Source organism: Oryctolagus cuniculus, chromosome 5 (genome assembly GCF_964237555.1).
Source record: "Oryctolagus cuniculus chromosome 5, mOryCun1.1, whole genome shotgun sequence".
Lineage (NCBI taxonomy): Eukaryota > Metazoa > Chordata > Mammalia > Lagomorpha > Leporidae > Oryctolagus > Oryctolagus cuniculus.
The window spans coordinates 140,959,282-140,973,549 of NC_091436.1; the positions used below are offsets into that span (position 1 = coordinate 140,959,282).

General features: G+C 38.8%; 1 protein-coding gene and 1 pseudogene across 1 annotated transcript; one reads left to right on the forward strand and one right to left on the reverse strand.

Moving 5' to 3' along the window:
* Window positions 1–1,530: 1,530 nt before the first annotated feature.
* LOC100341101 (olfactory receptor 14J1-like) lies at window positions 1,531–2,532 on the reverse strand. The gene has a single exon (XM_008262704.3). It carries the CDS (start codon window positions 2,530–2,532, stop codon window positions 1,531–1,533), a length of 1,002 nt encoding a protein of 333 aa, XP_008260926.3.
* Window positions 2,533–9,643: 7,111 nt separating this feature from the next.
* Window positions 9,644–11,376, forward strand: LOC100340583 (aspartate aminotransferase, mitochondrial pseudogene; annotated as a pseudogene).
* Window positions 11,377–14,268: the final 2,892 nt, after the last annotated feature.

A 14,268-nucleotide genomic window follows, 5' to 3' on the forward strand; every position in this document is an offset into this window, starting at 1 on the left:
TCCCAATGTTTTATTTATGAAATGCATGCAAATAAAAAATAAAAAAAAGATTTGTTGCCACAACAGTTAAAAAACTCACATTCAACTTATTTAATATAAATTTTGCATGGAAAGAATTTCCAAGATAAATTGAAATTAAGGAAGACATAAAGTGGTTTTGCCACTATAAGACACAGAATTATAATGCATACAAGACAAATATGAAAATGTGTAAAATATGTAAAATAAATATGAGTAATATAGAAAATTGGTAAATAAATGTTAAACATGCTTAAACTCTTGAGCTATCATGTATTTTAGAATTATGAAATGTTGCTACTATAAAAAGAAAAGTCTATAATTTCCAAAGCTATGTGTGTCTTAAGTATTTTTGTGTTCCAAGCACATGCTATGATTTCAGTCAGGTGGTCGTTTATGTTAATATTTGTTTAAAAGTCATGTGAAATATTGAGAAGTTATATGCCCATACATTGGCAATGGCTATTTAAAATATTTTAATATTTTTATAAAACAATAAGATTATACATTCAAGATGCTTGGAAATTTTGTATTCCTTGATTCAACAACCTCATTTTTTGGAATTATGAAGAGAAGAACTTCAATTTTTAACCTTCCTTAAAAGAATGAAAAGTTGAAAATAACCAATACATATAAATCAGATGAATTGTTAAATATATTTTGGTGTTAATTCCATTCAACACTGTGCATTCAAGAAAAGAAAACTATAATAATAAAAATAAGTGTACAAAATAATGGTATACAAATTTGTAGAAATATAAAATATTGGTATATATAAAGACAAAAATTTAAATTAGATGATTGAAGGAAAAATAGTTGATGGTGGGTAAAATTCTGAGTAAATTATCATATTTTAGTTCCTCTTATTGTTATACTATTGCCTGTGCAGAGGACTTCATGACATGTGCTATGTTGATGAGTCTGTGTATGTATATGTAGTTGCATGTATGTTTGTTAGGAAAGAAAAGGAAGTTGTAGGCCTATATCACAAGATTATAACTGTTTACTTTCTGTCACTTTAAAATAGCATGAGCATAGTTTCAATGACTAAAAAGGTGAACAAATAAGACGATTAGTTTCTCTTTTTAAAGATATATTTATTTATTAGAAAAGCAGAGTTACAGAGAGGCAGAGGCAGAGGCAGAGAGAGATAGAGAGAGGCCTTCCATCCACTGGTTCACTCCCCAGATGGCTGCAAGGGCTGGAGCTGCACCAATCCGAAACCAGGAGCATGGAGCTTCTTCCGGGTCTCCCACATGGGTGCAGGGGCTCAAGGACTTGCACCATCTTCTATTGCTTTCCCAGGCCATATCATAGAGCTCGTTCAGAAGTGGAACAGCCAGGGCTCGAATCCATGCCCACATGGGATGCCATCATTGCAGGTGGTGGCTTTACCTGCTACACCACAGCGCTGGCACCAAGAGTTTCTATCATGAAAATGGTTATATTCTGTGATTTACCTACAAAAAAAGCTATTGATTTTAATCCACTTTATGTTTTGAAGAAAACCAGTTATTCAAATAATTCTTTGTGCATTGTATTGGACATCCATCTACAATGTAAAAAACATGTTTTTTTCCTTGTAAGCTTTTTACCCAACAGTAACTTTCTTAAAGCTGCCTTCATAGTCTCATTTCTCAGACTGTAGATAATAGGGTTAAGTGCTGGAGGTATTACTGTATAAAAGATAGATGCCACAAGGTCAGAAGCAGTTGGAGAATCTGAAGTTGGTTTTAGATATGCAAAGACTCCTGTGCAGAGGGAAAATGAGACAACAAAGAGGTGGGGCAGGCAAGTAGAGTAGACTTTGGATTGGCCCCCAGCTGAGTGTATTCTTAAGACTGTGTAGAAGATGTGGATATAGGAGAAGATAATAAAGATGAAGCAGATAAATGCAATCACAGACACGAAAAGAGACACTCCAATCACCCCCATGTTATCATTAGAGCAGGATAGCTTTGACAACTGAGGGACATCACAGAAGAAATGATGAATTGTGTTGGCTCTACAAAATGTAATAGAAAATGTAGCTGCTGTGTACAAAATTCCAGATATGCCTCCACTTAGCCATACAGCTAACACAAACCACTTACATTTTCTAGTATCCACGATGACCTCATAGTTCAGTGGCAGGCAAATAGCTGCATATCGGTCATAGGACATCACGGTGAGAATGGCCATCTCTGCCCAGGCCAAAGATGTGAAGAAGAAAACCTGAAGAATACACTGACCATAGGAAATATGGCCATTGTCTGCCAGTGAGTTGTCAATGGACTGGGGGACTGTGACAGAAATGAAGGTGAGGTCCAGGAGAGACAGGTGCTTCAAGAAGTAGTCTATTGGGGATTGGAGACCCTGGTCTAGGGTTGTGATGGTGATAATAATAATGTTACCTGCCAAAGCCAGTAGGTATATCACCAAGAAAAGCAAAGCATGTAAGATCTGCAGCTCATGATCATCAGAAAAACCCTTGAGGAGGAATCCACTCATTGTGGTTACATTTGTCATAATCATTTTGCATCCTCAAATTGAGGTGACAGCTGGAAGTTAAAGAGATATGCAGAATGCAGTAGAGAGACATTAAAATAAATTATGCATCTATCATTAACAATTAATTTTTAAGTATATACTGTTCAGCAGCTGTGCTCTAGATGTTGGGGACCCAAAGGTGAAGTAATGTATTTCTTATATGCGTGGAGTTTACAGTCCATGTTAGTAAACCAGTAGTTTTAGCGTAGTACAAATGCTGTCAAGTCACTGATACTGTCAAGGAAAATGATTATATTTACCCCCCAGAAAAAACAATTCCATTTCTACAGGTGAAATCTGTTGATTTGGTTAAGAGAAAAGCAGTGATAGACTTTTGACTATAGATTTCTGGAAACCTAATGGGCTTCATTTGAGTAGACTTTGCTCTATTTTAGTAGATGATCTGGCCTTTTAGAGAAAAGTAACAGAATTGAAACAAGGGGTTAGTTTGTTGGTGAAGGCAAATACCCGAAGTTGTTTCCTGAAAGACACTTCTGTTAACTAACAGCACATACCCAGTAATTGTGAAGCCAAGGGATAAATTGAGTAGTGTTATTACTCTTCCAATTAACATTTTGTTGGATAGACATCTTGTTGCAATCAAGAGAAAAATCCTTTTGCAAAGGGAATATTTCCTTACATGTCACTTTCTGATGCAGTGTTTAGTGTGATTGTGTAGAGTATATTCTTGAATCTAACAGCTTTCTCCGAATCTTCATTTTATTTCACTATTTTTCTTATCATTGTTTTTAGTTTAAGACACTGAGTAGTTTCGACCATTGAGTACTATCAAAGGCACTTGCAGAGAAGAGAAAGACAATGATTGACCTGAAGTGGTTTTAAAGTTGGAAGAAAACTATTCATATGCCCAATGCACAATGTAAGAAAGAAACTAAAAAGGTATAAATAACCCTATATTTTGGAGAAGGTAGAGACCAAGTTTTGTTTATGTGCCAATGTTTTGGACTTCTCAGGAAGAGATTAAACAAATATTCTTTCCTCAATAAAATAGACGTTAATATATTAGGGCTGGTGAGTTACTTAGTAATCAGTGTCTCATATTCCTGCATTTTTTCTCTTCCATCTGTCAGATCTAGGGAAGAACTGGAAAAACTGCCATATTAGACAGTCTCTTTGGACTTTATTATAGTAAGACTATGCGAAAAAGTCCCATCAGATTTTTTTTTTTATCTTAGATATTTCTTTTCTTAGGAGTGATATCTGGGAGACTCCTGACTTTGAGACCAATAACCCATCCCTCCTCTTTCTGTCTGTGAGAGGCTTCTTTTAGTCATTCCACAGCCTCTCTCATTTGCTCCATTTTTCTGTTGTCTGATGCTAATCTCTCTCACAATCCAGGCTTATTCTGCCTTTCTCATTTCTGTAAAGAGTGAAATTACCATCCAAACGCTCCATTTCTACATTGTTCTGTCTTACAGTGGTTGCTGGTTTTAAACTGGATAAAAATGAATATTAATGTAAACAAAAGTCCTAAACTTTTATTTTAGCTGCTACATTTGAAGACCTCTTCACTCTTACTCTGTGAATATGAATCACAGAATTAATCAATTCTTACATTTATTGATTTCCATCAAAACCTCACAGCAAATAATAGAAAATAAGGAAAATTTGAGAACAAAAATATGCTTCTGACATAATTTATCTATGTTCTGCTGTACTGTTCCCCTTTTCTTGAACTGATAAAATGGTAAACAGTTTACTGTCATATTTGATTTTGAATTTGGTATATCTGCAAAAGTTGCACAAGTATTATCAACAGACTGGTAATTAGAAACAACTGAATAATTTTGAGTATTCATTTTAATGAGACAGACACTATACAGAATCTATTATAAAGCAGATATGAATTAATCCACACAAGTATTTTTATCTCTTGGAAGTTAAATGTTTTAAACTCCACTTTTATAGGGAAAAATTCAGGATCAGAATACTTAACTAACAGAATGGAGGTCTGAGTCTCAATTCCTTCACCTTTGTAATCATACCACTTCCCCACACCCAGCATCTAGAGATACTACTGAAGGCTATGAAAGAAAATAGCCACAATACAATGATTTAATAATCATGGAAGGCATTGTCTTCCTTACTGATATTACAGACTATTTGAAGAAGTGCTTTATTGAGGTTTTCGTAATATAAACATAAAATATTAACTATTTCCAGTTCACTCATTTTACTCAAGTGGTTCATTATTATAGCACATTTATAGGAATTAAATATATAACTTTATTTATAATTAAATAGATAACTTTATTGCTGTGCTCATTTTTGGGAAAATGAGCTTCTTTCCTTGTTAGAATTCATATTTTCTTTCCTAAACTTATTTGGAAGAATATAAGATTTTGCCAGTGTTTCATAAAATTCCATCCCTTCTTTATTCAGGATTGGAAAACTCACCACAGATGTACTTCTTGTATAGGTAACTATCGTACAGTTTCTGAAATTTCTTATTTATAATCACACAGAGTTTTAAAAAACACATTTCCCTTGAGAACAGGCTGTTCTGTTTGGTTGGTTGGTTGATTTTCTTTTGGCATCTTTCATATTAGAAGCCTGAATTGAATGACAAAACTAATTGATTTTTTTCTGTCATTTGTCACATGGACCTTGGAGTCATTGAAATTTATCCACAAAGGTGTAATAAATCAGCAAGAAGTGGGATTTTCTGTTTTGTTTTGCTTTTGTTTTTTGACCATATGGTTCAGTAGCTCTCAAACTCTAGCAGACATGTAAATCACCAGAGAGCTTAGTGAAATACAGGTACCTGTACCTCATACTCATAAAATCTGATTCAGAAGGTCTCAGATGACATGCATGAATTAAATGCTAACAAGCTCCAGGTTCTATGCTAGCAGCTGGTCTGACTGCCAACTCTTGATGAATCAATTTTCTGATTGACAAAAAGGAAAATTTAAAATTTTTAAGAATCTCTAAATGCATCTTAAATGCCAGGCCTCCAGTCCAAGTAGAAATCAACATTTGCAGTTATTTTTTCTGATAGAGATTGAGGCTACAGGGGTGGGTGTAGTGACGTAGCAGTTTAAGCTTCCATATGCAATGCTGGCACTCCTATATTGAGTGCCTGTGCTAATCCCAGCTGCTCCTTTTCTGATCCAGGTCTCTATCAATGTGCCTGAGAAAGCAGAAGATGATGGCCCCAAGTACTTAGGCCGTTGCCTCCCATGGGAGAAACTGAAATGGGCCCCTGACTTTGGCCTGGACCACCCTGGACATCATGGCCATTTAGGTAGCAAATCAGTGGATGTAAGATATCTCTCTCTCTCACACTCTCTCTTTGCCTGTGTCTCCTTCTTTCTTTAACTTTGTATTTCAAATACACAAAATAAATCTTTAAAAAAAGAGAGATTGAGACTACGCTTCAAATCCCAGATTTCTGAGCCAAGTACATTGATGATCCATTTTGATCTCTAGCAATTGTGTAACATGCACTAAAACAAAATCTGACAACAAATCCGGCAGCATTATCTGAAAACTTCAAAACGTGGCTCAGTCCATTATATATTTGTTATTTAAATATTCCGCAATAATAAAATTCAATTAGTGTTTAAATTGCTTATTCAGTGAAATCTGTATTTCAAAAATATATTAAACACTGAATTTTTTTTTATTTTTAACTTTTATTTAATGAATATAAATTTCCGAAGTACAGCTTATGGATTACAATGGCTTCCCCCCCATAACGTCCCTCCCACCCGCAACCCTCCTCTTTCCCACTCCCTCTCCCCTTCCATTCACATCAAGATTCATTTTTGATTCTCTTTATATACAGAAGATCAGTTTAACATACATTAAGTAAAGATTTCAACAGTTTGCTCCCACACAGAAACATAAAGTGAAAAATACTGTTTGAGTACTAGTTATAGCATTAAATCTCAATGTACAGCACACTAAGGACAGAGATCCTACGTGAGGAGTAAGTGCACAGTGACTCCTGTTGTTGACTTAACAAATTGACACTCTTGTTTATGGCCTCAGTAATCACCCTAGGCTCTTGTCATGAGCTGCCAAGGCTATGGAAGCCCCCTGAGTTCACCGACTCTGATCCTATTTAGACAAGGCCATGGTCAAAGTGGAAGTTCTCTCCTCCCTTCAGAGAAAGGTACCTCCTCAAACTTGCCTAAGTTTGAGTCCTGGCTCTGCCATTTAATCTCTTTGAAGTGACTTTGAATTATAACTTCAAATCTTTGATTGCTCATGAGGGTACTAACTAAATAATTAATGTCAACAGAATGACCCCAAAACAATTGGGCATTTGTTGATAAGTGTGATGCTTCTTGATGTTTTATTTAAAATTTTATCACATAAAATTTTCCAGAAAATGAAAAAGAGGAAATATTTTCATAATGGTAATATGATATTAAAAATAAAATCAGACACACAAAAGAGAAGATTTACATACACACGAAAGAAATAATTTTCACTATACAGATATAGGAAAAACATGATGAAAGTAAGCATTCACTCATAAATTCACTGCATTACTGAACATACTCACATGAGACAAGGAAAGTAAAGAAAATGTATAGGAATTGTCAGGAAAGAGAGTCAGAGTATGAAGCCACAGGCAGACCAGGTTTATTCACAAGAACAAAGCCCTGGAGGGGCTCATTCCCAGGTGAACACAAGGCAGAGAGAGAGCTCCCTCCCTTACAGACTAGTGGTTTATCTAGTACAAAATAGTGGGAGGGGACTTGGGGTCTGCACTAGAACTGGGCTGCAGGGATAACAGGAGAGCTTGGGTTAGATCTAAATGTCCTTCGAGATAGCAGTGTGAACTGGAAGCATTTTGGGCAGAGGCTGAGGCTGGACCTTGAGGCTGAACTGCTGAGTTGGAGGGAGAGGGATTGGGAGGAGTGGGGAGAGCCTAGGCTGATAGCTGGACTCTTCAGATAGTGGTGAGTTTACCAATACAGACAGGGCAGTGTTGGTCAAGAAAGGGTGGGGTTGTGTTAGTAGTACAGAGAAATGGGGGCCTGCTTATTGCTATGTAGATGAGAGGTCTGTGTGGATCTAAGGCTTTTTGCCTTTGCTCCACTAGGAATTTCAATGTAGGAAACAAAAGCTTTAATGACAAGCTATATTTTCTTACATCCCATCGAGGTGGCATGTACCAATGCCATCTCACTGTTCCAGGTGATCAGTTTCAGTTCACAGTTGGTCATGGTGAAGGGACTGGGAGTCAAAGGGAGCACATAGACAAGTCTAGTACCGGCTAACGCTAACTGATGGAGTAAATAAAGGGGAGAGTGATCCAACATGGGAAGTGAGATACTCAGCAGACTCATAGAATGGCAGATGTCCTAAATAGCACTCTGGCCTCAGAATCAGCCCTAAAGGCATTCGGAGCTGGCTGAAAAGCTCATGAGAGTATTTCAGGCATGGAAAGCCAAGACACTCTGGCAAAAGATCTCTGCGAGTGAGATCCCAGTGGAAAGAACAGGTCATCAAAGAAGGAGGTACCTTTCTCTGAAGGGAGGAGAGAACCTCCACTTTGACTATGAGCTTGTCTAAACAAGATAAGAGTCGGAGAACTCAGAGGGCTTCCATAGCCTTGGAAACTCATGACTGGAGCATAGGGAGATTACTGATGTCATAGACAGGAGTGTCAATTGGTAAAGTCAACAACAGGAGTCACTGTGCACTTACTCCTCATGTAGGATCTCTATCCTTAATGTGCTGTACATTGAGATTTAATGCTATAACGAGTACTCAAACAATATATTTCACTTTGTGTTTCTATGGGGGTGCAAACTGTTGAAATCCTTACTTAATGCATACTAAACTGATCCTCTGTAAAAAAAAAAAAAAAAAAAAAAATTATCAATTCCCAACTTGACTCTCACTGGGATTAAACATGACAATAGGTCTGCTCTGATTTCATCATCATTTAAAAAAAAATCATCTATTATTTTTCACTTTATGTTTCTGTGTGGGAGCAAACTGTTGAAATCCATACTTAATGTATACTAAGCTGATCTTCTGTATATAAAGAGAATTGAAAATGAATCTTGATGTGAATGGAAGGGGAGAGGGAGTGGGAAAGGGGAGGGTTGTGGGTGGGAGGGACGGTATGGGGGGGAAGCCATTGTAATCCATAATGCATTAAATAAAAGTTTAAAAACACACACACACACACACACACACACACAAAAAGAAAATCTTAAGAACCTAGAGACAAATCACTAGAAATAAGGTGATTTAGCAAATTTCTTGGCTGAAATAGCAAATTTCTTCTACATATTAGTAATAAAGAATAAAATATAGGGCCGGCGCCGCGGCTCCCTAGGCTAATCCTCCACCTTGCGGTGCCGGCACACTGGGTTCTAGTCCCGGTCGGGGCGCCGGATTCTGTCCCAGTTGCCCCCCTTCCAGGCCAGCTCTCTGCTGTGGCTAGGGAGTGCAGTGGAGGATGGCCCAAGTGCTTGGGCCCTGCACCCCATGGGAGACCAGGATAAGTACCTGGCTCCTGCCATCGGATCAGTGGGGTGTGCCGGCCGCAGCGCGCCGGCCGCAGCGGCCATTGGAGGGTGAACCAACGGCAAAGGAAGACCTTTCTCTCTGTCTCTCTCTCTCTCACTGTCCACTCTGCCTGTCCAAAAAAAAAAAAAAAAGAATAAAATATAATTTAAAAACTATAATTTCTTACCTCTAAAATAATAACACCCAGAAATAAATCTAATAAAAACAAAAATGACATTTCAAAATTATTATGAGAGTTTACTGAAAGACATTAACAATGATCTACATAAATATGGGTGTTTGCCTTGGCAATTGTTGGGGAATTGATACTGTTGTAGGCAGGCAAATAGGATAAAATTGATTAGGTTTGTGAGTTGGAAGATCATGCCTTCACCATGCTCCTGTGTGACCTCATGCTCCTACCTGACCATATGTGTGTGCCCACCGGCCAATCAGACTAATTAACCACTCCCCATTTAGAAGTGGATTAAAGGCCTAGGACACGGTGGGCCCAGCTATTCTTTTTGGCCTCTTTTCATTGTTGGCCCTTGCTGTCCTGTGTCTCCAGGGAGTGTGGCCTTTGGGCCACCTGTCCATGCTTCCTGGCCTACATGCATTTGACAAGGCATCCACAGAACTAGCACTGAATGAGAAAACGAAGTGATGAAAAGCAGCCAGTTTTTCACTGTATAGACCATTTCTGGACTTGGAGCCTTGATGGGAGCCAGTTTTCTGCAAAGATTTTTTAAGGTCAGCAGAGATGTCCTTCTACTCAAATTATCCCAGGGACATCACACATACATCTGCATGGACGCTGGCATGCAGCTTCAAGATTAATGAGGGGCTGGTGGCGTGGCTCACTTGGTTAATCCTCCACCTGCAGTGTCGGCATCCCACATGGGTGCTGGGTTCTAGTCCTGGTTGCTCTTCTTCCAGTCCAGCTCTCTGCTGTGGCCCAGGAGGGCAGTAGAGGATGGCCCAAGTGCTTTGGGCTCTGCATCCACATGGGAGACCAGGAAGAGGCACCTGGCTCCTGGCTTCGGATCAGCGCAGTGCCAGTCATAGCGGCCATTTGGGGAGTGAACCAATGGAAGGAAGACTTCTCTCTCTCTCTCTCTCTCTCTATAACTATAATACTATGATTCCAAGACTTGTGTTTTTTAAAATTATTTTTTGACAGGCAGAGTTAGACAGTGAGAGAGAGAGAGAGACAGAGAGAAAGGTCTTCCTTTTTCCGTTGGTTCATCCCCCAAAGTGGCCGTTACAGCCTGCAGGCTGCGCTGATCTGAAGCCAGGAGCCAGGTGCTTCCTCCTGGTCCCCAATGTGGGTGCAGGGCCCAAGGACCTGGGCCATCCTCTACTGCACTCCCGGACCACAGCAGAGAGCTGGACTGGAAAAGGAGCAACCAGGACAGAACCGGCACCCCAACCGGGACTAGAACCAGGGGTGCCGGCACCACAGGCAGATGATTAGCCTAGTGAGCCATGGTGGCAGCCCAAGACTTGTGGTTTTGACTTCATGGATGCTGTAGAGAACTTTTCAAAAATGCTGGAACAAAATATTCTTCTCTTGCATGCCTGTGCCTACAATACCACAGGAGTGGACCATTGTCCTGAGCAATGGAAGAAAATAGTGATCGTGGAGAAGAAAAAATCTCTTTTGAGTTCTTTGGCATGGTCTACCAAGTTTCTGCCAGTGTTGATGGTGAAGAGTGCCTGGACTGTGTGTTACTTCATTTGTCTCTGCCAATCATACCCAAGAGCATGGTCTTGTATGGTAGCATGTGGGAGTCTTCACTGTGATTTTCAGATGAAGTCAAAAGGGTGGAGTCACATTTGAAGATCTTGATTGGTCCATGTATTCCAACTATCTTCTCAATGGAGCCTAAATTGCCTGTATGATTCTGACTTCCCTGGATTTGTGGAAACAATGTTTGCAAGAAATTAAAGGCTAGTGACTGCATATTAGCATGTGGACCCAGCTGGTCTCCAGACTCAAGGAGGAGGGCTATTTGGTAGCATATCATTGACAAAACTGGCATGCTTTATTTCACAGGGATAAACCCTACACAGGTGGAGCAATCAACCAAGGAGTTTTCTATCCACATGACACATGATGGTCACATCTCTGTGGCAGATGTCACCTCAGGCAGTGTGAATTATCTTACCCAAGCCATTCATTAGGTCACCAAGCAATTTCTCTGCAGTCCCCAAGCAATTTCTGTCTTTAACCCATGCTATTGTGAGATTCACATGAAGGGAGGGTGGATTGTTTCAACCACAGTGGATAATACTCAGCAATTGTGTTTCTCAGAAAAGCATATGTAGTGAGAAAGGTCAGAAGCATCTGTGACTGGTGTCTGGAATTCTGTGGTTCAAAATGAAAGCTTTTTCCTACATCCTTTTATCTCCAGAATCTCCCAAAAATTTCCAAGTGCAAGAAAGTCATAGAATGGCCAGTGCTATGGCTCACTAGGCTAATCCTCCACATGCAGCGCTGGCACCCCGGGTTCTAGTCCTGGTCGAGGCACCAGATTCTGTCCTAGTTGCTCCTCTTCCAGTCCAGCACTCTGCTGTGGTCCAGGAGTGCAGTGGAGGATGGCCCAGGTCCTTGGGATCTGCACCTGCATGGGAAACCAGGAGGAAGCACCTGGCTCCTGGCTTCAGATCAGCGCAGCCTGCAGGCTGTAACAGCCACTTTGAGGGATGAACCAACGGAAAAAGGAAGACCTTTCTCTCCGTCTCTCTTTCACTGTCTAACTCTGCCTGTCAAAAAAAAAAAAAAAAAAAAAAAAGAAAGTCATAGAACAAAAAAATTGTCAATCATACAATTGTAACATTTCAGAATCTTTTACTGAAGCAACTGTTTTTTTTTGAAAAGTTTTATTTAATGAATACAAATTTCATGCATTTCTTATATAGTGGTTCTCACCCTATCCTCTCTGCCACTCACTCTCCTACCGTTTTTCCTTTTCTATCTCCTATTCCCACTTTTAATTTTTACAAATATCTATTTTTACTTTATTTTCATAAGATTAATCATGCACTAAATAAAGAGGTCACCAGATAGTGTGAGGAAAACATTGTTTTCAACAGTAGAAAGACTGTAAAATGGGATTACATCAAGCTAGAAACTTCTGCACTGCAAAGGAAATCAAAAGAAATGCTCAGCACAGTGAAGAGGCAATGGACAGAATGGAAGAACGTATCTGCCAACTATGAAACTGATAAAGGATTAATATCCAGAATGTATAAAGAGCTCAAGAAACTCAACAACAACAACAACAACAACAGCAATGCAGTTAACAATTGACAAAGAACTTCAACAGCATTTTTCAAATGAGGAAATTCAAATGGTCAAAAGACACTCGAAAAAAATGCTGAAAATCTCTAGCCATCAGGGAAATGAAAATCAAAACCACAATGAGGTTTCACTTCATACCAGTTAGTATTACTCTCATACAGAAATCACCAAACAGTAAATACTGGTGAGAACATGAAGAGAACGATACCCTAATTTGTTGTTGGTGGGAATGCAAACTGGTTCAGCCATTGTGGAAGACAGTACTGGAACCACGGGGAAGCCCTTATCACTGTAAGATGCTTCAGCTATTGATTTCATTTCCCTTGGGTAAATTCCCAGGAGTGGGATGGCTGAGTCATATGGTAGGTCTATTTTCAGCTTTCTGAAAATACAGGTATCTCTGTACTGTTGGTTGTCCATCAATTCCATCCTATCAGGATTTATCTAAAAATTAAGAACATTTTCTGCATTTGCCATATCCTTACCTTTCCCTGCAAAGAATAGTGGAAAATTAGATAATGGCTATTTATTTCAGCATCTTTTTCTTTTTTTAAAATTTTCTAATTTTTTATTTATATAAATGGAACAAATTTCATGTATCTCATACGTACAGTTTTGAGAACATAATGACACTTCCCACTCCATCCTTCTCCCCTCCCTTCCTCCTACTCTTCCTCCTACTTCCTTTCTTATTTTTCTTTTAATTTTTGTGATAATATACTTTTTTTCTTTGAGAACATGTTTTATTATTAATTAAAGAAGCACCTAAAGAAACAAGTGATGGAATTGGGCACTTGGCTTATATAAATCTTATGAAACATAAGAATATCCTCCACTAAATACACCAAAAAGAAGTAAATCTTTGAGAACAAGTTTTACTATTAACTCTCATCATACAATTCTTTGAGGACAGAGGTCCTGCATGAGAAGATAGTGCACAGAATGACTCATGTTGTTAATTTAACAATTAACACTCTTATGTATGATATCAGTGATCACTGAGGCTCCTGACATGAGCTGTCTAGGCTATGGAAGCCTTTTAAATCCACAAACTCCTCCAGGATTTAGATAAAGTCATAAGCAAAGTAGAAATTCTCTCCTCCATTCAGAGAAAAGTACATCCTTCTTTGAGGACCACTTCTTTCCACTGGGGTCTCACCTACAGAGGTCCTTCATGTAGGACACATTTTGCCATAGTGTCTTGGCTTTCCATGCCTGAAATTCATCATCTTTTCCAATGATTATTAAATTGCCTTTTCTTTTATTTGTTGTCTTTGCTAAATTGGACCTTGACCCTTTTTCATTCTTTGTGATTGCATAGTCATTCATGTCACATTGTGACAGGCCATGCACAGTGGTATCAGGGAAGAGGATTTTCTAGGCTTTGTGTGCTGCTAACTGGGCCCAGGCTTCACCCTTTTGAAAGATAGCAATAATCTACTCTAATCATATGCTTATTGCAATGTGGTTTTCTGCTACACTAAAATTACTGTAGATTTGAAAAAAATTCATATACAAATTATAAAATTCACACAGACATAGCAGAGTATAAATTATCAAAGAAACATTTGAGGGACAAAATGGAATGCTGTGGTTTGGTATGTTTAGTCCCTCCAAAGATTCATGATCTGGAAGCTTGGTGCCCAGAGTGATGATACTCAGGTGGCAGAGCCTAGAGGAGGTGGGGTTCAGTGGAAGTCAGCTAAGTCATGATGGCTCCACCTTCATGGATGGATTAGTGCTGTCTTGCAGGAGTGTGCTGGGCTATGATTGGATTAGTTTTAAGGAAACTGGGTGGTCATAAAGTGAGGCATGTGCGTTGCCCCTTCTGCATGCAGCTAGTTTCCTTTCTGCTTATCTGCTATGCTGTAATGCAGAAAATAACTCAGAAAAATATATTTTATTATAGCAACAAA